This window comes from Candoia aspera, chromosome 5, assembly GCF_035149785.1.
Source record: "Candoia aspera isolate rCanAsp1 chromosome 5, rCanAsp1.hap2, whole genome shotgun sequence".
NCBI lineage: Eukaryota > Metazoa > Chordata > Lepidosauria > Squamata > Boidae > Candoia > Candoia aspera.
Window position 1 is genome coordinate 45,093,568 of NC_086157.1, and position 24,797 is coordinate 45,118,364.

At 39.0% G+C, this 24,797-nt stretch overlaps 1 protein-coding gene across 1 annotated transcript in view; it reads left to right on the top strand.

The window, feature by feature from the left end:
• The window catches only part of FRMPD4 (FERM and PDZ domain containing 4), a 243,355-nt gene that overhangs the window by 122,676 nt on the left and 95,882 nt on the right, over positions 1-24,797 (top strand). Inside the window, exon 2 of the mRNA XM_063305095.1 lies at positions 9,629-9,745. Coding sequence (XP_063161165.1) covers positions 9,629-9,745 — 117 coding nt within the window. The remainder of the gene's footprint in view (positions 1-9,628; positions 9,746-24,797) is intronic.

Genomic DNA, 24,797 nt, shown 5'->3' on the forward strand with positions numbered 1-24,797 from the left:
AATAGCGATCATGACATTGACTGGCAAGACTTCACTGGGAGGCCAGGGTTTCATCTTTTCCGAGCCACGTTGCAGCCCTTAAAGGGACAGTAATTCCTGCCTTCCCATTTCTAAAACACCCAATTTATTTATTTTTAAGTTATGTACCCTAAGAGAAGCTTTCTACAGTAAGAAGAAGAGGAATCTCTTGGTGCCTATCATTATTTCCAGATTATATTTTTATTTTTTTTAATTTTGGCTTGTTTTCCCATTTAAAGTGTAACGATTCTTGAGAATATATAATTGCCTTCCTGTTACTATTTTTGGTACTGAATTTGAAGGATGGAATATTTTCATACATGTTGGGTTTGCTGTTTTAAATCTTCAGTTTTCTGTTCATTTTCTTTGGGATTTGTTTGCCAATATACTTTCTCTTGCTGATTTTAGATGCAAGTTTTTTATTAACTCATTAACTCCTTTCTGTGCAAGTCAAGTCACTAGGGGGTGCCATAATCTGCTGTCTGGCGCATGGAAGATTTCAAAGAAGACTTCACAGAGCTATGTTGTAAGCTTAAGCAGACTTTTAAATAACTTTTCTCAGAGTGTTGTCAAGCTATTCTGCAGAGTATATGGGACATTGGAGAAGAGATTGCTGCTAAAGTGTATCATCTGGCTGAAAATGAAGATTTTGGAAAAGATGGGGATTTTTCTACTGTTAGTGAGATTAAAGTAATGCCAGGGGAAGATTATAGTTTGGTGCTGCAGGGGTTAAAGCAACAGCCTGAGTTTAAGTTTGTACAGGGAGTTGCTTTGCTGGGGAGATGTTATGACTATCTGAATCAGTGTTATGGGAAAGAAGAGAATAGGTTTGGTGGGAAGTTTTTCCTTGCTGAGAAGTCTGAGTTCTTGAGGGGGGCAGTGGGGCCGTTTGATTTTTGTAAAAAAAAATGCCTTATGTGTAATAGGGAGATATGTAAATCCCCTGGTATATTTCAAAGAGGGGTAAAAAATTAAGAATGTGTAACTGGATTGATAATGAGGTTATTATGATTTCATTTTCTTAATGATTTGGACTAAGATTTATGGGATTTTTGATTTGTATGATTTAAAAAATATTGATAAGACATAATATTTTATTTGGATTTTTAAACTTAATAGGGTTAAGTCTATTGTAGTGGTATTAATTATAAAAGCAGACAACTTATATGTTTTTATAATTTGATTTTTATTATAGTGGATAGAAATATATAGAATAGTGGTAGGAAGGAAATAGTTAGATGGATGTTGTTTTAAGAGGGAGGGAAGTTGATTTAGAAATAGAAATAGAAATATAATTATATATATATATACACACACACACACACACTTCCTTTCATTTATATAAGGGAAGGAGCAATAGTATTAGTGATTTGTATGTGTCAGTGGAAGGATGTATAGAAATAATGTGATCTTGGTTTGATAAAGAGTAAGGGTTTGACTATGGAAATTGCTGTATATTCTTGCTGTTGAAAGTTGGAAGTCACCTTTGTATGTAATCTTTAAAATTCTTTTTCTTTGTGTTTCACTTTTTTAGTTTCTTTTTCTCTTTGTAGTTTTTTGTTTTTCTGTAGTTTTTATCTTTGTTTTAAACTTAATAAAATTCTTTTTTTTTTAAAAAGAGCAGTACAATGTAGAGAGCACATCGCTGTAATCCATCCAAGAGGTGATAAAGGCATGAGTGACTGTGATAAGGGTGTGCTGATCCATGAATGGTTGTGACGAATGAACCAGATGAAATTTTACAAACATCTTCTTGGCACAATTGCTCACTATTCTTTGGACTGGAGGTGTGAGCTGACTGGATAAGGTTACTCTAGTATAATTCAATGTAGCACTAGCTAATATGATACATTATCACTGTACTGCTGGACTATTTATTATTAAGTCAGTTTAGCATGGTTGTATTTTTTAAAATGTGAACATATGTCCAATGTATTTCCAGATAATTCTAATTTCTGGTAAAGAAATTGTAAATATATATGCAAGGAACTGTAGAATCAGTAATTAAAATTTGTTGTAAAAATGTCCCCATAGATACTTCAGAATAAGCCTTATTTAATGTTGTGTAGACCACAAAAGTATAGCTATAGGGAGAAAATGATTTAGGTTTGCTAGTGTAACCTTCTTGGAGAGAACTGAACAGAACCACTAGTAGGAAAGGAAGATTTGGGGGCAATGGTATGCTTTAAATACCAGGCCTGAAAATACAAGTATGTCTTACCATCCAGGAGACCAAGATTTCTGGACAGTGAACGTCCTTTCTTTGAGAAAGAATATCACACATGTATATTTTTATATTTAAAAATGACAAATACCAACAGAACACTTTGGAGACATAGGGTGAGGTTTGGTTATTTCATTGATGCCAACAGATATCATGCTACCTATCTTTATGTCTCTTTCAGAGATTTGAGTATCTTGGGAATACCTAAAACACCCAGAAGTAATTTAGCGTACACTTACAGGGCCTAATCATTAGCCTGTTCTCTTCCAGTAGTGTTTTCTGTTTTCAAGACTGCTGGTGGTGTAGATCAGAGGCAGAAAACAAGAAAGAACTGATACTACTATACTTAAGTAAAACTTTGTTCAGAGATATTGATCACAGTAGACACTAAGCATATGTTTTTTGAAGCTTTTTAGGGAATATAGTATAATTATAAATAAATTATAGAAGTGAAAGTTAAGGAATCTCCTGGTGCATAGATGATAACATTAGACCATTTGGCTATTTTCATTTGCACACTGAACAGTAGTTAATAGAAGAGGTGGTTTTTTTTGTGATATAACTTCTCTTCTTGCTGTTATGGTTTTATTATATTTTATAAGGTGGAGGACATCTTGTCCTAGGAGAAGTTAATATGATGCAGTTAAAGTTAAAGGCAGTATATGTGTTAAATGGGAAACAGAAATTCATTTGTTTTTTTCCTGCTCTTTCTGACATCTAGAAAGTTTTGTTGCACATATGTGGTGATTGTATATACTTATAAATGCAGCAGCATTAGACAACATAGAATTAGAGGTTGACACATCTAAAAGAGAGTACAGGTGATTGAAATTGACCACACCAAGTTAAGATTAGGTTGAGTAGACTGGAAATGAAACAAAATCAAGGGAACAGTACACCTTTTGCTCTGTGGTGCAGGACTTCTTTAACTGGTAAAAATTGGAATTGTGGAATTGTACTATTATGGATAGCTTAATTATTTTGCAAATTTTTAAAAATAGATATATTCATTTTTATTGATGTGCATAATATTGTCTTCAGATGTTCTTTTTTGTTGAAATCCATTTTAGGAAGAACTTCAGAATATCAGAAAAAGGATCCATAGTAAAAGAATAGAAGAGCAGCAGTTTAGAATCTGTATAGTGTAAACTATATTTATTTTCATCACAGGAGATTGGAATGCTAAGGTGGGCAGTCAGATGACACCTGGAATTACAGGTAAGCATGGCCTGGGAGAACAAAATGAAGCAGGACATAGGCTGATAGAATTTTGCCAAGACAACTCCCTCTGCATAACAAACACTCTCTTCCAACAACCTAAGAGACGGCTTTATACATGGACTTCACCAGATGGACAACACCGAAATCAGATTGACTACATCCTTTGCAGCCAAAGGTGGCGGACATCTATACAGTCGGTAAAAACAAGACCTGGAGCTGACTGTAGTTCCGATCACGAACTTCTTATTGCACAATTTAGGATCAGACTAAAGAGATTAGGGAAGACCCACAGATAAGCTAGATATGAGCTCACTAATATTCCTAAGGAATATGCAGTGGAAGTGAAGATTCGATTCAAGGGACTGGACTTAGTAGATAGGGTCCCGGAAGAACTATGGACAGACGTTTGCAACATTGTTCAGGAGGCGGCAACAAAATACATCCCAAAGAAAGAGAAAACCAAGAAGGCAAAATGGCTGTCTGCTGAGACACTAGAAATAGCCCAAGAAAGAAGGAAAGCAAAAGGCAACAGGCAAAAATGGGTATGATCAAAAACAAAGATGGCAAGGACCTAACAGAAGAAGAAGAGATCAAGAAAAGGTGGCAAGAATATACAGAAGACCTGTATAGGAAGGATAACAATATCGGGGATAGCTTTGAAAATGTGGTCAGTGAGTTAGAGCCAGACATCCTGAAAAGTGAGGTTGAATGGGCCTTGAGAAGCATTGCTAATAACAAGGCAGCAGGAGACGACAGCATCTCAGCTGAACTGTTCAAAATCTTGCGAGATGATGCTGTCAAGGTAATGCATGCTATATGCCAGCAAATTTGGAAAACACAAGAATGGCCATCAGATTGGAAAAAATCAATTTATATCCCCATGCCAAAAAAGGGGAACACTAAAGAATGTTCAAACTATCGAACAGTGGCACTCATTTCACATGCCAGTAAGGTAATGCCCAAGATCCTGCAAGGTAGACTTCAGCAATTCATGGAGCGAGAATTGCCAGATGTACAAGCTGGGGTTAGAAAAGGCAGAGGAAGTAGGGACCAAATTGCCAATATCCACTGGATAATGGAAGAAGCCAGGGAGTTTCAGAAAAACATCTATTTCTGTTTTATTGACTATTCTAAAGCCTTTGACTGTGTGGATCATAACAAATTGTGGCAAGTTCTTAGTGGTATGGGGATACCAAGTCATCTTCTCTGCCTCCTGAAGAATCTGTATAGCGACCAAGTAGCAACAGTAAGAACAGACCACGGAACAACGGACTGGTTTAAGATTGGGAAAGGAGTACGGCAGGGCTGTATACTCTCACCCTACCTATTCAACTTGTACGCAGAACACATCATGCGACATGCTGGGCTTGAGGAATCCAAGGCTGGAGTTAAGATCACTGGAGGAAACATTAACAATCTCAGATATGCAGATGATAGCACTTTGATGGCTGAAAGCGAAGAGGAACTGAGGAGCCTTATGATGAAGGTGAAAGAAGAAAGTGCAAAAGCTGGCCTGCAGCTAAACCTCAAAAAAACCAATTATGGCAACCAGCTTGATTGATAACTGGCAAATAGAGGGAGAAAACGTAGAGGCAGTGAAAGACTTTGTATTTCCAGGTGCAAAGATTACTGCAGATGCTGACTGCAGTCAGGAAATCAGAAGATGCTTAATCCTTGGGAGAAGAGCAATGACAAATCTCAATAAAATAGTTAAGAGCAGAGACGTCACACTGACAACAAAGGTCCGCATAGTTAAAGCAATGGTATTCCCCATAGTAACATACGGCTGCGAGAGCTGGACCATAAGGAAGACTGAGCGAAGGAAGATAGATGCTTTGGAACTGTGGTGTTGGAGGAAAATTCTGAGAGTGCCTTGGACTGCAAGAAGATCAAACCAGTCCATCCTCCAGGAAATAAAGCCAGACTGCTCACTTGAGGGAATGATATTAAAGGCAAAACTGAAGTACTTTGGCCGCATAATGAGAAGAAAGGACATCCTGGAGAGAATGCTGATGCTAGGGAGAGTGGAAGGCAAAAGGAAGAGGGGCCGACCAAGGGCAAGATGGATAGATGATATTCTAGAGGTGACGGACTCATCCCTGGGGGAGCTGGAGGTGTTGACGACCAACAGGAAGCTCTGGCGTGGTCTGGTCCAGGAAGTCACGAAGAGTCGGAAGTGACTGAATGAATAAACAACAACAACATAGTGTAAACTGTTTTAGCTTTACTTTTCTGCCTTCCTTTAGGGCTAGGCATAATTATTTTCTTCCTTTTTCACTGCTGCATACTTACTTAGCCATTTAATTTCAAAGAACATTTGTTATTGCAGCAAGGAAACTTTCTGTTTTTTTTCCCAGAATATTTGCGTAAGAGAAGAAGCCAAGAAAAAGTTTCACTGACAGAAGAGAGTGAAAAAATTCTCAGTCCATTGGATGCATTGCCTGACTTGACATCTTTGCTCTAAGAAGATGTTTAGCTATATGTAGTGGGAAAGGGTGTGTGAAAGTGACAAAGAAGCCATATCTATTTGGCCTGAATATTTTAAAAATGAACAAATAAAAAAAAAGCTGTCCTCACCTCAACTCAGTGTATACGTAATGAAACAGACATTTGCAGATCTATCAGTAGAGTTACTATTCGATCATAAAGATATTTACTTAGAAATAAAGGTGCTACAAACTTTAAGAAGAATGGTGTGTATTCTGACCTTGAGGTATGTTGGAAAGAACTAAGACAGTCCTGCTCCTGTAATGGTGTGTAAGAATGACCTTGGGAGACAGGAGGGAGAGCCGCGAACTGGACAACCAGTGTGTAAAAGGTATCTCAGCCCACAGAAGGAAGGAGGGCGTGGGAAATGTCTCAGAAGGGACCCTCCCTAGTTTTCCGGAGAGTAAAAGGAAAGGAGGGGAGAAATACTTTCAGTCCTGCAAGATTCTGTTAATGTAACCTTACAATAAAGGTAGAGCCAGTGCTCCTAGTTTTGCTTTTTGTCTGGACTACCTTGCAGGGCTAACAGCAACCTTAATTCCATTTGTAGTTTTTAGCAGAACAGCAGTGTTTTATAGCACTAAACACTTCTTCCTGAAAATTTAAGGTTTTTTAGATTCAGTCTCAGCATCTACTAAGAAGTTTGCAATTGCCCCATTTTTAAAGGCACAAGCTGAAACAGGAAGAATGGCATTTAAAAAATGCTCTCAAATATTTATGTGTTTATTCAAGTATGCACTGTTTCTATCATAAACTAAGTTTCAAACAACTGCCAAAGCTCAGAGATGAAGTAGGAGGAGCCAGTATTTTGATCCATACTTACCCGGTAAGGGACAGCCTTGATCATGATCCTGAAGCTGAAGAGAGAATCAATCTCATTGTACCAGACCAGAGCCTGATACCTGTGTTCATCAAAGACACCTTTCTATGAGAAGCCAGGAATTCCACCAACTCCAGAATGCTGGTTGAAGTACCACTGGCAGTAAACCATGGGGAAGAAGGAAGTGCATTCCTCTTCAGGCTGTAGAGTTATGCATTCAAAGCTGCAGAGGAAGTCTAAGAAAACTTAAACCACATTAAAGAATAAAAGTAATATTTCTTCCTAGGCAATCTCTTTTGGTCTCAATATTGTACCCCAATGGCAGTACACAGTCCTAGACTAGTCTTCTTTATTGTCATACCCAGCGTGGACATTTATTTTAGAAGGGAACTGGATCTTTCCTGGTAATTGTGCTCTGGGACTCCAAACAGTTACTAAGGAAGGAAAAGGAAATAATGTGGAAGCTAAAAAAAGCAGAAGTGGAGATACTACAGGAAAGGGTAATACTAAGAAACATTGCTTCAGCAAAGGATCGTTCTTCAGCAAAGGATCGTTACCTTGTCGTGGTGCTGGAGCTTGAGCACCTCAATGATGCCATGAGCTAAATTGTGAAGGGCCACCCAAGTCGGGAAGGTCATGACAGAGAGGTCAGACTAAATGCGATCCCTGAGGAAGGTAATGGCAACCCACCCCAGTATTCTTGCCGTGAAAACTAAATGGATCAGTACAACCAGAGATATGTCGGTATACCATCGGAAGATGAGACCCCCAGGTCAGAAGATGGTCAAAATGCTACTGGGATTGATATTCTAGAGGTGACGGACTCGTCCCTGGGGAGCTGGGGGTGTTGACGACCGACAGGAAGCTCTGGCGTGGGCTGGTCCATGAAGTCATGAAGAGTCGGAAGTGACTGAACGAATAAACAACAACAAACAAAGAAACATTGATCCTCTGGTATATTGCTTAGTATATGATTATGTTCCTACAGAGGATAATGCTACCTTAAATTTGTATAGGTTCAGAATGGAGGGACTGGACATTCATGTTATATAGTACATTGACATGCATAATTAGAAACAGGTCAGTTTTTATATATCACAATTTCTATCCACATTGGCTTGAATAGATTAGGGGTGTGTGTGTGTGTGTGTGAGAGAGAGAGAGAGAGAGAGCTTTTACATAATTAAAAGATAAACAAGAACAAATGTATAAAAGAAAAAAGTGCTAGAAACAGAGAAAGAGGAAAAAGAAAAATTAAAGAAGCAGGTTCTGATCTTATTTACAGCAGTTACACCCAGATATCACCAGTTCATTTTTATCCTTTTTCAGCAAATAATCCATAAAAGATTTCTGACCTTTTATAAAAGTACTTGTTGTTTTGTCCCTAATCAAAAAGGTCAGTTTTGCCATCTCTGCAAGTTCTGCCATCTTTATAGTCAACTTGTCCATTGTGAGTACTTCTGTATTTTCCCATCTTTGTTGCCTTGCTGCAGTTACCATATATAAAACCAATTGTCCATGAGTCCTTTCTAATTGTACATCTGTAAGTCTTAAAAAAAAATCTGGTTTCATCTTGAATAGATTAGCTTTGTTAAAGTATTACATGAAAACGTTACACTTCAGTCAAGTTTGACATAAACACTGGAATATAAAGTGGAATGTTACTGTATATATATTTAACAGCATTTTAGACATATCTACAGTGGTATCCTAAGCATTGATTTTAAGGAGATGGTAACAATCCTACCATGTCTAGGAAAACAATGAATATAAATGCCTTTAAATGGTTTACTAATTTATCTAGATGAAGAATAGGAAAAAAAATAGTGTTTCAAGAGACTGTGACTTTTTAAAAAAAATTAGATGATGGGGGGATATTTAATTAATTCTCACATATTGTCTTTTTTCAGTTCTTGTGCATATCTATATTATATTAGTAGTGAAGATTTTATTAAATATATTTTAGGAGCTTATATTAGTGGGTCAATACCAGTGACACCTTTATTTAAAAGGAAATAGGTACATGAAGACTTTACCCAAATTTTTATTATTCATGTAATGGTAGAAATGACTAATATCTAGAAAGCTTAAAACTACTGAATAAGACACCAAGAAAGTATCTTAATTCAGTGGAAAGATACTAGGAAAGAAACTTTACAAGTTTTCATTATGTATCTCTTCAAATTGAATTTAGGGCTATTTTTCAAAATATGGCAACAACACAGTAATGCTTCACATGTTCCTCTGTGTTGTTGAAAAGACATAAGGATTTATATACTTCCCTTTCTTCCTATAATAATGAATGCAGTTATCATGTATTGTGAAGAAATTCACTGTTCGCCACAACCCATCAGGATTCCTCCTGGACCTTTCACACCATTCAAAGTGTGGTGGGAGTGATGTGGATCTCCCTACAGAGCTTTCTTGAAGTAGCCTTTCTTAAGGACATAGGAAGAAGCTGCTTGGAAAATGGAATTTAATTTTTAAACAGTAAGGGTGCTTCCTTGATAATTGCTTGACCTCATTCTCAGAATGTGATAGGGGTCCAGAAATCATCATATCTGATTTGTAATCAGTCTGCTGTTTTCTATCACCTACTTGTTCTAGAAAATATACGTTGAAGAAGGAAAAAATAGCTGTGCAATACCTTTGGGTTACTAATGGTAAAACTCCTCTGTCTGGAAGCATCTTAAAGACATTTAAAAGCAGAGGATCTGATGGAGTGGGTTAAATATATTTATAGCTTAACATATTGTAGTATATTAAGTTTAGTTTGTGAGCCAAGGCTGGATTGCTACACAAAACCTAATACTGGATTAAATGGTTGATATTATATTCTAATGAATTTCCTTTTTTAGCCACAGGACCAAGTCTTCAGGCTGGCCTCCTCCTTCAGGAACCTGGACCTTGAACCAGGGAACTTCCTATGGATGGGAAATGATGGCAAACAGGGATGGGAGAGACTACTACATCAAGTAAGGTTGCCCACCAATTTGATGAATTTTGTGCTCAAGAGCTCAAGGCCCAGCATGAATATGTACTAGTCTTCTGTTTGCTCCCCAGTCAGGTTATTCCACTGGGCCAAAGGTAGTATGTACATTTGTCTGATATTTAGAGTGGAAGGATATACATTTAATAATAAAGAAACACCTAACATGTATCAAAGTGACACTAATATCAAACTTACATATTTTTTAACTTTTTACTCCTGTCTATAACATAGCAGACAGCTAGTTTGATGTAGTGGTTAAAGGCACCAGGCTAGAAACTGGGAAACCCTGAATTCTAGTCCAGCCTTAGGCACAAAGCCAGTCACTTTCTCTTAGTCCTAGGAAGAAGGTAATGGCAAACCAATTCCAAAAAACCTTGCCAAGAAAACTGCAGGGATGTGTCCAGGCTCTCTCCAAAAGTTGTACATGATTGAATGGATAAAAAAAAATAACATAGCAAATGCAATTTGCATACCATGGTTATTTCTTTCATTTGCTATAATAAAAAGGATTGCTTTTTATTTGCAGATTATTTCTCCCCTAAGGCTACCCTTTTTAAAAAAGAATTAACAAAGGTTTTCTGGCATATTTTTCTCAATATTCAGGAATGGCATCAAACAAGATGGTGGAGACCTTGTTGCATTCAAATATAAAGTAATAGGTTAAATGTGGGGGGTGGGGGGTTGCTGCTTATTTCCAAATAAATGTCTCTGATTTGAAGAACTAGGGTTTTAGAGTTATTGTCTGAAAAACAGTGAACTGCCAAGGCTCTTTCATTCAGCACTTTAATATAAAACAAATCTCTACTAAAGCACAAAGATAAAAGCAGCAGAGAAAATGAGTGAGGTGATGGCCAGGATGGAATGAAAGGGAAAATACATGTTACATCACCTCTTTTTCAAGACTTCTGTTGTAGAAGGCTGCCTGAGTGATATGTGTCCTTTTGTTCTTTTGTCCTCTTAGGATTATCAAAAGCCAAATGATGCCAGTAGATAATCTCAAAAGTGAAACTCTTTTTTTCACTCATGTTCCTGTCCTACAACAGCAAGTTCTTAGTTCTGGGACAAAATGAGATGTAACTAGAAAGATCTGAGTATCTAAACACAGAGCATTCCCAGATGTAGGCATCATTCCCACTTTCCCCCCAAATGATCATTCATATTTTTGTAACAGTATGTGATCCATGTAATCTGAATGTGGAATGTGCTTTCAGTCTAATGCAGTAGTCAGTTCGTTATCATAACGTCTGCAAGAAAACAAGGCTCAGAGAGCACCGAGGCCTCCACAGTTTAACCCTGAGCTACAGATACTCTCTTTGATTGATATTAGAAATGTTTTCCATACTATTACTTACTGTCTGTACAAATCAACCTTAACCTGAATGGCTGATCTGAGATTTGATTTGAGCCAGTTCATGATTAATTTTTTAACAAAGAGGTAGAGTTTGTAATGGAGGAGTATCAAAACCCCTGCAGTTGCTTTTTTTGCTTTTGAAAATGTGCTGAAAATAGCAGGAATAGTGCTTCTTTTAAAGAACATGAATCCTACTGGGTAACAGTGGGGTATTTATAAGAGTTTCCCTATGATAATTTTTTATCCCTATTCACATACAGTCATGGGAAAAAGAAAGTACACTCTCTCTGAGTTCTATGGTTTTACGTATCAGGAATAATAAAAATCATCTGGTCCTTAGCAGGTCTTAAAATTAGGTAAATACAACCTCAGATGAACAACAACACATGACATATGTTGAATATGCTATACCGTGTCACTGCTGGTTGACAAGTTTGGCATTTCCTAGCAAGGACCTGCTCATTGCTGGCTTTGGTGGGATGTCTGGTTAGCAGGATATCCTGGCAAAGGTTGACCTCTTCAAGACAGGACTCAGAAAAAAAACCATTGGCTTGTCCTTGTGGGGTGGTGTAGCTTTGTTGCATTTGATCACTGGATTTTGTGGGGTGCCTTAAAAGAACTGGATGTCCTCATCGTTGGCAGAGTTTGGTTGTTCAGTGTTGAATTTGCCAGGAATTTAAACCTGCCTAATGCAGGTTTAACATTAAAATAATGTTGAAAATAATGTTTGACCCATCACCACTACAAAACTAGTCTCCTTGAATCCATATTCAGGGTACTGAGAGTTGATTTCACTTGTTCTGGCAGGACCAGCGTGGATGTAACATTTCAGTAGGATGAGAGAGAGAAAAGGCTGTGGCTGACATACACATTAAACATGTGAGAATTAAAAAAGTGAATAAAACCAAAAGCAGTGTTAGCCTTGCCACCCCAAAAGAGCCCTGATAGGTTGTGAAAGGCAGAGAGCTAAGCAAGGTCAGAACATTCTGACTTCTCAATATTTTCCATGTATGGACATGAAATTACAGCATTGTATTTTGTCTGTAAAAACCCCCATTGCAGCCAAAAATAAGTGAATCCGTAAAGTGAATCTTCAAAGCCACCTCATTCAATTTGTTGCTTTAAAGAGGTCCTTGCTTTGATTCGCAAATCTGCTTTGATGGAGGGATTCAATCAAACTTTTGTCAAATTGAAGCACCTCTTAAAAGCTTTGCATAGCCTTCTGTTCCATTACAGAGTATTTCTGCTAGATCAAGGTCCTTGTATTCATAGAAACCCACTTGAAAGAAATCAGTGGATCCAAAACCAGAGTATACAATGGCTTGTGATCAATATCTCTATATTTCATATGAATCTGAATGTTGGATTAATTTTCTAGTGTTGCACGAAGAAGTGCACAGAAGCTTCTATATCATGCTTCTGCTGTTCTCTGCACTGAGATCCCCTTTGAAGGAGTATAGGTACACTGTATGGTAGATTCGTAGTATTTCCCAGTGACTGATTTATAACAAAGTAATCCAATTGTTTAGCTCCTTTTGTGTTTCTGTATTTTGAGGAAACCATGCAACGACCCAAGTCTCATCTCAATGAATTTTGTATTTGCTTTACTTTCTTGCAAATGCAGCTGTCATAGTTCTGAGAGAGCAAGCTTATCATTTATATTATTAATGACATGTCACAAATAGGCGCTGTTCCCTAACAGCTAATAATACCAACAGTATTCGACACTGAAGCTCACAAACATACTCATCAGTTTTTGTTTCAAATCAATAATGATCAAATCAGAAGGCCAAAATGTTTGACTCCCATTTATTTACAGTTTCCATATTCTATCTGTTCCCTGTTTCATATTTTCTGTAGGTTTCTGGCAATGGCAAACCACCCCAATATAGTCTGCCAAGAAAACGTCGCAAAAGTGGTGTCCCCCCAAAGGGTCAGATGTGACTCGGTGCTTGCACAGGGACCTTTCACCTTTCACCTTCCTACTGTTCCAAATTTATATATTAACCTAATATTTTAAAGTCTTTTTGCTGCCCTTGACTATTTTTGGGTTTGTTTAGGTAATCAGATATTTGTTCACACTAATTAAGGATTGTGATCCCAATTGATCATTTTCTATGAGCATTGTTTACATAGGCAGAGAACATGAGCTTTTTGGAAGAATATAGGTAGTCCTCACTTAACTATCATAAAGTACGACATCACATGACCACAGTGACTTACAACGGCAGCTGCAGTACTTCCAGTTGCAGTCATTAGGTGAATCCTGTGTGGTCACGTGACTGTGATTTCCTGCCAGCTTCCCCATTGGCTTTGCTTGTCAGAATCTGGCAGTGAAAGTTGCAAATGGTGAATACATGACTGCGGGATGCTGCAGCCATCATAATTACCAAGTGACCAGATTGCAATCACATGACCACAGGAATACTGCAACAGCTGCAACTATGAGAAACAGTCATAAGTCCCCTCATTCAGCACTGTCGTACCTTGGAAAATACTTGGTAGGATCAAAGGAAGATCCCTTTTTTAAAAAATGGTGGGAAGCTGTCCATGACAAGTCATTATGTTTTGAGCGATTCCTCATACCACCTTGTAATATTTTTCAGTAGACCCAATTCATACATTGTAATGATTGCCTACCCTAACAAAACCAGACTCACGAGTAGAAGCTTAATGATATCTGATTTATTAAATAATAGTATGCAAATACAAAGAAAGCTGAGAATGAGGAAAAGCGTGCCAAATACAAGCTAAAAACCCTCGGCACAAACGTAATCCCTCCCCTTGCCCAACCGTTTCAAATTCCCCACCCCAGGTGCTGGTAACAATTTCTGCTGATGTCCTGGGAAGAAAACCTTGAACACACAAGATAACCCAAACACATTCCAATCCTGCTGAAAACAGATAACATCCCAGGGGACAGAGTCCTCCTCCCCTCCCAACCGAAACACGCATCAGCCAAATGACATGCGAAACGTTACGATGCACTGTAACATTGAAACGATGAACATGACACATAAGCTATGAACTGTTGAATGGTATAGATATGTGATGCGAGGAACATTTTTTGAAGAATAAATATACATCCCTTTCAGATGTATATTTCTATACATTCAGTCTTGTAAAGAAAAGTGGCTGTGAGTGATTATAACCCTTAACTGAAATGAAAGGAATAAGTGCATAACATGCAAAACATGAGAATGCAAACTTCTGTTAAAGAGAGATGCCAACTGAAGTTGCAGATGTAATCATCCTACTATTTCATTGCTTATGGATTCTTCTTCCTTGAATAGCTTAAATGGACAAGGGGGCATTTGTGTTCTGAAATCACTGGAGGCAGCTATGGCATCTGCTGAACAAATGTGTTGCCTCTGCTAGAGACACCATAAGCCAACGTTGCAGTTCTTCATCAAGTTTTGATTGATTTGCTTGCAAAGTCAAAGCAAAAGCAGTTTCCTGTCAGACCACATTGTGAGGAATTACACTGAATCACTTAAGCATCTGAGTGTGCTTTTCAAAATGCTAGGATTATGCTTGTGAACTCATTCTTTATCGGGAGGTTTAGGGAGAAAGGTATAATTCTAGCAAGTTGAATTTAAAAAATGAATTATATGTAGAACCTCCCAGTAGAGGAAAAAGCTATCAATCTGCCACTGATATTTTTTATCATCTTGGTAGCCATCACAATTCATTATTCATCTTGGGCTGAAGACCTAAAAACTAGGAAGTGGATTCTATGCACATGTAAAAATGGAGAAGAAGATGATCCCTCTATTCTAATGGCATTTATGCAAACAACAATAATAATAATTGGAAAGAAGATATGGCATTACTACATCAGGTAAATGACTCCAGGTTCTGTGTAGTGAGTTAAAAAACTGAGAAGTTTTGTGAACCAGTCACCCAAATGGTTTTGAGGTAGATGGGTGCCAGGAAGAAATTCAGTACCTTTGAGAAGTAGCCTATGAAAGAGCAATAGTCCATGTGGGAGCTCCAGTACAAGGGCTACAACACACTAAACTTCTCATTTCTCCTTGGACAGAGGGATTTAATGACGATTCTAATCAGTACAGTAGGTGTGACATTTCGATAAAATAGTATTACTTTTTTCCTCATGTTTTTGGTTTTTAATAATTGTTTTGTAGGACCTTTTTTTTAAATGTGTTTGGTAGACATTTTGCACACAGCTGAATTATTGGTGAAAAATTTTGTGTGCACACTTGATGACTGTATGTTTGCAGCTCTATGTACTATATGCACAATAAAAACTAGGGCATGTTCACTGACACAGAATAAAGCTTGCCCATTGCGTTTTCAATACTTTATGTACATATGACTATGTCTTTATAATGTTTTGAAAAAGATGCTTTATAATGTTTGAAAAAAATGACATATTCATTTATTTTAAGATATGAAGTTAATCCTTTTATTTTTATTTTTATTTTATCATAGCAGAAAAAATTAGCATGGAAGATGAGAAATAAGCAGGTTGTGAAAAGAGAAATTTCGTGTACTTTTAGCAGCAACTTAAAATGTATAGTTTTAAAGAAAAAGATACTGCCTTTCCCCACATGGCAATTTGCAGAGGTTGTAATATTGAAAATCAAAGAATTCCTGACATGCATGGCCACGTATTAATATTATCCCAGAATTCTGGGAGATCCACTTCTTCTATGTAGGGAGGCACCTACGTAGATGAGGAAAGCTGCACTGATGTGCTTCTCTGAGATCTGTGGGAGACAGAGTGAGGGAAAATATAGGTATGTCATAATCTTGAACTTTGGATACTACTAGTCTGGAGGAAGAACATTCTGTTGGATGTTATCATTTGGTGGGGTGGATCTCTATGTATTATGCATTTAAATGTTCTTTGGAACGCCCTTTGGAACACCCTCTCCTCTCTTCTGGACTTCAGGAAACGAATGAAGACCTGGTTTTGTCACCATGCCTGGAGTGGGGAGAGAAAGAGCCACTCTAGGGGCTGGTTGGTTCCCTAGTCCTGCCGGAACCAGTTCTGGTTCCTTTTGGGTGGTATTAGATCTGACATTACTTGGATCTCATTACATTTTATATTTATTTATTGATATTGATATTTATGGATGAATGATACTATTTATGATTTTATTGAATTTTAAACTGCTTTATTGTGAACCGCCCAGAGTCCCCCGTATGAGGGAGATGGGCGGTGATAAAAATATGATTGATTGATTGATAGATGGATGGATGGATGGATGGATGGATGTGCTCCTGCCATCATGGCCAGGGGTGAGGTGCATTGGTCTTTAGCAACATCTGAATGGCCATAACTGACCACCTGAAATGAAATTTGTCAGCACTTTAGAGTTGAAGATACTTTTTCTTTTTAGAGTAACTAAAGTTCTTATTTATCACAGAAGGCCTTCATTGTATAAAAAGCAATTAGAATTTAAACATTGGCAGAGTCAGCTCTACAACAGGTAGAGTTTTGCATGGTTCTGTTTCCATATCCTAGAATCTTAAATGAATAATATTTTGTTTCTCAGAAAATGTAACTCTATGAGCATTCCTTTGCAAGGGCCTGATTATTTGAATATAGGATAATTACATAATTACACTTGAAGCAATGGATTTGTGCAGTATGATGCTCATGATAGTATAAGCTTTGAAAAACTGCTTTGGCATCAGACACACTATAAAAAGGAGTTGCTAAATGCATAGTGTTACTATGATGGATGACTGCTCTGCCAAAAAGCCATTTTACCACCATTGGAAGGCAGTTGCAGAAATGCTATTTCTCGTTTATTTATGGGAAGAAATTGTCAAGTAAAAACTCCTAACAGTTCTCTTTTGTAAAAAAAAAAAAAGTGCTCACACCTGCAATCTTATTAAACTAAAAGCATCAAGGAGCTATAAATGTATGGGCAAGAAGTTCCATGTATCAGCAATATTTTACTGGCATTTGGGAAATTTACACAATTACAGAAATAACAGATTAGTTAGCTTACCCATCCTTGCACATTGGCTTCTTCAGCCTGTGTCCAGATAAAATAAGTGCTGACCTATGGATTCTGGCCAACATTTTAACTATAGTGAATATGTTTTAAAATCAAGTCAGGTCAAATCTTTATTACAGTCATAGACCAGCATAAGGTACAATCAAGAAAAAATATAGCCACTTCAGTAATTACACTATGCTTATGGGAGATAGAAGATAACGAAAAACTAGGATTGCTAACATGGCATTAAAATATTAAATTCTGTCTATAATATTTTTATATTAATACTATTAACTGAAAAGGAGGGGACCTCTGAAGGTCATAAAAAGGATATAAAAAGTAAAGATAATTTTTAAACAATAGAGGGATTTTCAGTTTACTCACACCCTCTGCCCTTAGTGATCTGTCTATGGATCTTAATTGCTACCAAGCAGAACCTCACGACATTATATGCAATGAATGGTTTCTATCTGAGAGGAGAAAATCAAAAAGAAAACTTTCATTATGGTCTATAAAATGTGTTAATAAAGGAAGAATAAAAGTTTCTTGATCACGGTGATAAAAGGAGCATATGTGGTGGTTTCAGTAGTTTTTGTGCTGCATGGACAGGTTCTCAAACGTATGGGGACTTTAGTGAATCTCCCATTAAGAACAGAGGAGGGTAAAATATCAAGACTAACACTGAGAAAGGATCTTTGTTTGGCAGGCAAGACTAAAGTAGTTAGATATCTGCCCAGTTCCATTCTGGAATGAGTTGTACAAGCTTTAATGTGGCTGTTATATGGCTGAACTCTGTTTGGAATTTTATATCTGTGGACAAAATGCCTTGAGGGTTGCATCTAATTCTAACAGAGATGTTATTATAAAGTTGTTGAATTAGGAATGGACACACCTGACCATACTTGTCAACTTTTCCCAAAGGATTGGTCTAGATATTGAATGGAAGGATGATTTGAGATCTATAATATATAGATATAGCGCAGAGTTATTTTTGCAGCTAAACTTTCCAAGAAGAAGCCATAGGATCAAGGCATGATCTAAAGTGGAACAATGTCAGGTCCAGCCCAAGAACAATGAAGAGTCAGTCCATTCAAACTCCAGTTCTTTATTTGTTCACACGGTATAGACAGAACCTTGCCAGACTAAAGCTACTCTACCTAACCTAGGGGGAAATAACCCAGGAGACTCTAGGGCAGGGCTACCTCTTCATTTTCCCACCATTGCCTCCTGGACTGTGCCTCCACTTATCTCCTCCACCTCCTTGGAATGTGCTTGTGGCATTCCATATGGGCATGCCCAACAGCTCAATTTCTCCTGCAACTCTGATTGGAGGAAGGAAGGAAGGAAGGAAGGAAGGAAGGAAGGAAGGAAGGAAGGAAGGAAGGAAGGAAGGAAGGAACCATTGAATTAAACTGCTGATCCCTAATCCTCATAAGCAAGAATACCATGGTTGATGGTCCTGAATGCTGCTGAGAGATCTTGCAAGACAAGGAAGTGTGCATTCCCTCCATCTAATTTCTGCCACATAGTGACCAATGTGATTTTTTTTCCATGTCCAGACCTTACCCAGACTGGAAGGAACTGTGCAGGGCCTTTTGTAACTGCTTCCCTACCACTTTCTCTATAATATTGTCCCAAAGTAGAAATTGAAGATGGAGTTGCCTGTACATGTATATGCTTCACTTAAAATGGTGGACTTTGAATTCCAATCAGACATTCAAACTAAAATTGTCCATCCAAAGTCTGAAGTGATTCAACTTGGCAAAAGATACATGTGCCTGCTGGGAATGCATGTTTCTCCCAGAACAGCAGTACAATCTATATTAAACCAATATCAAGAATTATAGCACTCTGGAGAGTATGAGGATCTTCTGATTAATGAAGTACAAGCAATTGGCCAAGAAATAAAAAATGAAGGATCATTGAATGCCAATGGTATCAAATTATTGTTGGGTGGGATACTAAAATAACTTGAAAAGAATTGCATTCAGAATCCTTAACAGGTGCCATCTTAAAATAGGTTGCTTGCTTAGCTTTGAAGATACTGCAGCATGTCATAATTACAACTATAAACAATGAAATCTGAAAAATGCAGCCATAACAGAATCACAAATACGTCGCTCTGATGTTATTTCTTTAAAGGAATCTATTCATTTTATTGTTACAGCAGAGTATGATAGATACTGCTTTGCTGTTGTGTGTGTGTTCTCAATGTAGTCCAGAATTCAGAATGATTAAACAGACAGTAGAGGCATGTAGTTCAGCTAAAACCTGTTTTCTCCTTTATATATAAAAGAATGGATATGAATGGCTAATTTTGCTGCAGAGAAGTTGCCTGCTATGAATCATAAAGACTCCTTTAACTTTGTGCTTCTAACAGTCTGATCAAAACATTGCTGCACTCTCGTATACTGACAGAAAGGATTAATTGTTCTTCCTTCTGCTTTTCTCCTTGCCTCGCTCCTCTGAGCCCCAGGCAGGGGGCAGAAGCATTTGCATCATGATTTAAAAAGCAAATTAAGTACTTTCAGCAGGGCTGGCACAATTCTTGTTTTACTGAGGATTACACTAGCATTGTTGAAATGGCCTGAAGGAATATGGAAGAAAGAGTTTGGAAGACAAACAGAACAGAAGCAGGTTGGGAGGACGGACTGAGTGTACATAACACTCCAGTTCACTGTAGCATAATCAGGTGACTGGGGGAAACATGTATATTTAGCTGTGTCTGAATCTTATAAGGAACTTCTGATTTTGATGTGTATCTGAACTCACTTATCTGAGTCATAGATCTGTGAACAGAGGGTGATAGCATGCTGACCCATATCCAAGTAGAATACCACAATGCCTCATTTTGTCTTTCATGTTCATTTGTACGATTGCAAAATACATAACTTTTGTTTAAAAGCAAAGAAAAAGTAACGAGGTGACAAGACCCTAAATATTAATACAATTGGATTTGGATATGTATCATGATACCAATGGGGATTTGCATCTATACCTTGCTAATATGTGACTGCTTTGCTAATGTACATAATATGTGACAGTTTGGAGTGCAGTGGGACATAAATTTAAGAAAGAAAGAAAACGACAGAACAGAAATTCACTGAAACCAATGACATGTTCATCCAACTTGCCACATTTATTTCTTTGGATCTTCTCTAGGTATGATTTAGACCAGATCCAGTCCAGTGACTTGAAATGCATTGTCCTACTAAACTATAATTGTAGGAATAATAAATTTATATAGCTGGAATTCTACAAAGCAGCTTTGTCCAAAAGAACATCACGACATTTTTAGGGTATCTATGTAGCCATTTATACAAAGTCCAGCAAGCTATTTTTGCATGCATGGCTATGTTCATCTGCATATATTTTGTATTCTTCATGAAGATGTAAAGCTGAAGGTCAGATAAAACCCTCACAGTCATTTAACATTCTCTATACCAACAAAAAAGAGAGTTGAGGAGGACCACATCCCTACCCCATTATTGTTTAATTTCTGCATAAATGACTTCGTAGGTTACAGGTGTAGACCTTCACCCTCTGAAGCCAAGAGAGAAATTGGATGGTTTTTCATTCCAGTAGTAGGACATCTCATGCCTCCTCTATTGTTTCAAGTATTCAAAGGACTGCATTGGCCATCCTTAAATTCTTACAAACAGAGGGAAACAATAGCATACCTATTACCCTCAAATTATTTAAAGCAAAAACACCAGCACAGATCGATATCATGACTTCGGCCCGCTGGAACCAATCCAATCCAAATTTTTAAAAGCTGAATTCTGAATCCTCCTGTGTGTCACAAATGCTGATCTGCATCTAGAGACTGATGTGGTGAAAGCGTAACCCCTCTGTCTTTGGAAGACAGATTGCAATCTGCTTGGAAGTGAGTCCTAGTGGTGAAATTAGGTTTCCAATTTACTTTCTTCAAGATTTGATCAGGCTACAGTAGCTGTTGAATATAGAATGTCAGGATGTTTTAAACAGGGCTCCAAACCTCCCTATTATTGACAGCCAGCAATATTCAATAGCTCCTGAAGCTTAACTTATGGGATTAGTAGTAAACAAACAAAGAAGAGCCTTTACTCTTACATGGTGCAATGCCCTCTTTTTAGCTGTTTTGGAAGGAAGTGGTAGGAAGATATTCTTCCTGAAATGTTAATGTCTCTACTAGTCTGGAGAGGTTGGATCTGGTAAATCATAGAATCATAGAACTGTGGAGTTGTCAACCCTCCGAGGTAGATCAGACTAGGAATCTAATGTCATATAGGTCAATACTACTTTTACTGTAAAGCTATAGTAACAGAATCTTGCAAGTCTGAATGTTCTTCGCCCACCCTCTTTATCTTTGTGAAAACTAGGGACGGGCTTGTCTGAGATGTTTGCTGAGGTTGCATTACTGCCCTCTTTTATCTGAACATGGACTTGGTAGTGGCCCTTCCTCCTGTTCCTCAAGGCCATTCCCTCTGCCCTCTACAGGAGTTGGAAGGGACTACCAGAATATTGTGCAGTTTTATTTATTTGTTTCTTTGTTGAACTTACAGGCCATCCCATTCCAGACAACTCTGGGTGGCTTACAGAATTAAAACAGCAACAGACTATAAAAGCCCTGTCCATTCAGAGAGCAAAAAAAAAAAGTCCAAACTCCTGAAGCCCATCTATCCATCAAACCCAAGGCCTGCTACAAAAGCTAGAGTTTAAAGATGGGCAAGATCATGCAGATCCCAAGGGAGGATATTTTTCATGTTTTCAGGAAATTTTTCTTATATTTAAACAAACTTAGATAACTGCAATTTATCTCCATCATTTCTGATCCTAGTTTTTGTGGCAGTGGAAAGGAATTCCTGACCATATGGGCATCCATTTCTACACCTAAACAGTGATATCGTGTCTTTTTTTCCTCTGATTGAGTCTCCCAAGTCCCATCAGCCTATCCTCACAGAGCATGTCCTCATGTCCCTCATGTCTTTATTAGCCTCCTTTAAACTACTTCTAACCCACAAAAATCCTGCAATGGGGTGTCCATTAACAGAATGTTTCATTTATAATACAGCCCAGAACAATGTTAGTCCTTTCAATAGCTGTCTCATACTGCTGGGTCACAGCCAGCTTGTAGTCAGTGACTGTCCTAACAGTCAGGAACCACGCTGAGACAAGGAATAGGTTCTAGTGTTTTATTACTGTTACATTAGACAGAAAATCCTAACAAACTGAAGAAGTGTGGGAAAAACCCAGACAGATAAACCCCAAAAGTTAAGACGGGTCTGATCTGTGTCTCTTTGAATGGCTCCTTAACTCCTCAGTACTACGCATGCATTTTCCCCCCTGGATAGGGGCCCCCTCCTGCTCACCACCAGTACTCATGACATCACCCACCCCTCCAGATTCCCATTCCATTTTAGCCCCCTCCCTTCCAGAGTTCCTTCCTCCCTCCAGGGTCTCATGAGAGTCCATCTCCCCCTCCAAGCTCCCATGGGAACTGGGCAATGATGGAAATACTTCAAAGGAAAACTCCTCCAAGGACGAATCAGTGCTGTTCTCCAGGTCTGATAATGCTTCTGGCCCAGGTGGCTGCTTCTGGAAAATAGCTAGATAATTAGAAGATTCTTCCCATCTCCCCCTTGGGAAATACAAGCAGGAGGTGGAGGGCTGCAGCTCCCCCTCCTCTTCTCTCTCTGGCCTCAGAGCCTCTGGCAGGGGTGGAGGTTGCCAACTTACAAACTCCTCTGCTTGGGATTCCTCTGCTTGCTCAGTCAAGTGAGGAATCTCTGGTAGAGTGTGAGGCTTGGGTTTGTGAGGGAAAAGCTGATGGAATCGTTGAACCAGCGTTGGTGCATGCACATCTCTGGCATTTTCCCATGTGCGCTCTTCCTCAGGGTACCCTTTCCAGTGTATTAAATATTGGATGCCCCTTCCCCTCCTCCTAGAGTCCAGAATTTCCTCAACTTCATATTCCTCCTCCCCCTCCACAATTACTGGAGGTGGGGGGCATTTGCAATCGTAAGGCACTTGGGGGAGGGTCTTTGGCTAGCAAGGCTCTGTGAAAGACTGGATGGATTTTCATGGATGCTGGCAGCTTTAAGCGATAAGCCACTGGATTTATCTGCTGTACCACAGTGAAACGGCCCACAAACTTAGAGTCCAACTTCTTGGAGGGCCTGGTAGAAGTCAAAAACTTGGTAGAGAGCCACACGTTTTCTCCTACTGCAATCGCTGGCCCCTCTTGTCTGTGAGCATCTGCAGCTGTCTTGTAAGCACTCTTTGCCCTGTTCAGCTGCTCCTTTAACAACTCCTGTGTGGCTTGTTGCTCTTTAAGAAAATCAGCCATGGCTGGAACAGTTCCCTGCTGGGAGGAGGTGGGCAACACCCGAGGGTTAACCCCATAGAGTGCTTGGAAAGGAGACATCTTGGTGAAGGATTGCACAGAGTTGCTATAAGTAAATTCTGCCATGGGGAGCAGGGCTGGCCAATTGTCTTGCGGATGTGGTGTAACACCTGAGATACTCCTGTAACCATTGGTTAATTTTCTCAGCTTGCCCATTACTAGCAGGATGATGCGCTGATGACAGGTGGATCTGGACCCCTAATGACTGGAAAAGGGCCCTCCAGAACCTGGAAGTGAACTGTGGGCCTCTGTCACTCACCAAGTGATTCACCATGCCTCTATACCTAGAAACATGGTCCATGAACAACTGCGCTGTGGCTTGCACAGATGGGAGGCCCTTGCAAGGGATAAAATGCACCATTTTAGTGAAAAGGTCCACCACCACTAGTATGGAAGTCAGCCCCTGGACCGGGGGTAAATCAGTGATGAAATCCATGGAGATTGTATCCCAAGGCCTACTGGGGGTGGGTAGGGGTTGCAAGAGTCCTGTGGGCTTCCCTGGGAGAGGCTTGGCTCGTCTACAGGTATGACAAGAAGCAACATAACCCTTAATGTCTGCAGTCATCTTAGGCCACCAGTAGTCTCTCACAGCTCTATGGAGAGTTTTGAAAGCACCTCCGTGGCCTGCCGTTTGATGGTCATGGCAAAGTCTCAGTACTTCTTCCCTCAACGAGGGGGGAATGTATAATCACCCACTATGCCAGAGGATTCCTGCCTCCACATTAAATGGCGAGGCAGTGTCTTGCTGGCTCCTCTGGAGGTCATCTATCCTGGCCCTGGCATACAGGTCCTGTTGCTGCTGAGCTCTGACTCTTGTAAATAGATCCTCTGCTTGTCTGCCTGCTGCTAAAATCTCTGTTTGGTTCCCCCTCATAGACTGCTGAAAGTTGTGAGGTTGTAATATAGTAGCCTGTACCTCCTGGTGAGTAGCAGGGATTGCCTGAATGGATCAAGACAGGGCATCTGCCAAACGGTTCTGCGCCCCGGGCACATAAGAAATAACAAAATTGAAACGGGAGAAAAACTGGCTCCATCTGATTTGGCGTGGGGTGAGGGATCTGGTATTTTGTAGAAGCTGTAAATTCTTGTGATCGGTGCAAACTTTCACAGGCAAGGTTGCACCTTCTAGCCAGTGCCTCCACCCTTGAAATGCTGCTTTAATTGCTAGCAACTCCTTGTTAAAAACATCATAGTTTCTCTCTGCTGGTGAGAGCGTGCAGGAGAAAAATGCACAAAGTAGCCATGTATTCTCTGTTTTGTTAGTATGTTGCAATAAAACAGCAGCAATAGCAAAATCTGAAGCATCTGAATGCATTATGCATTG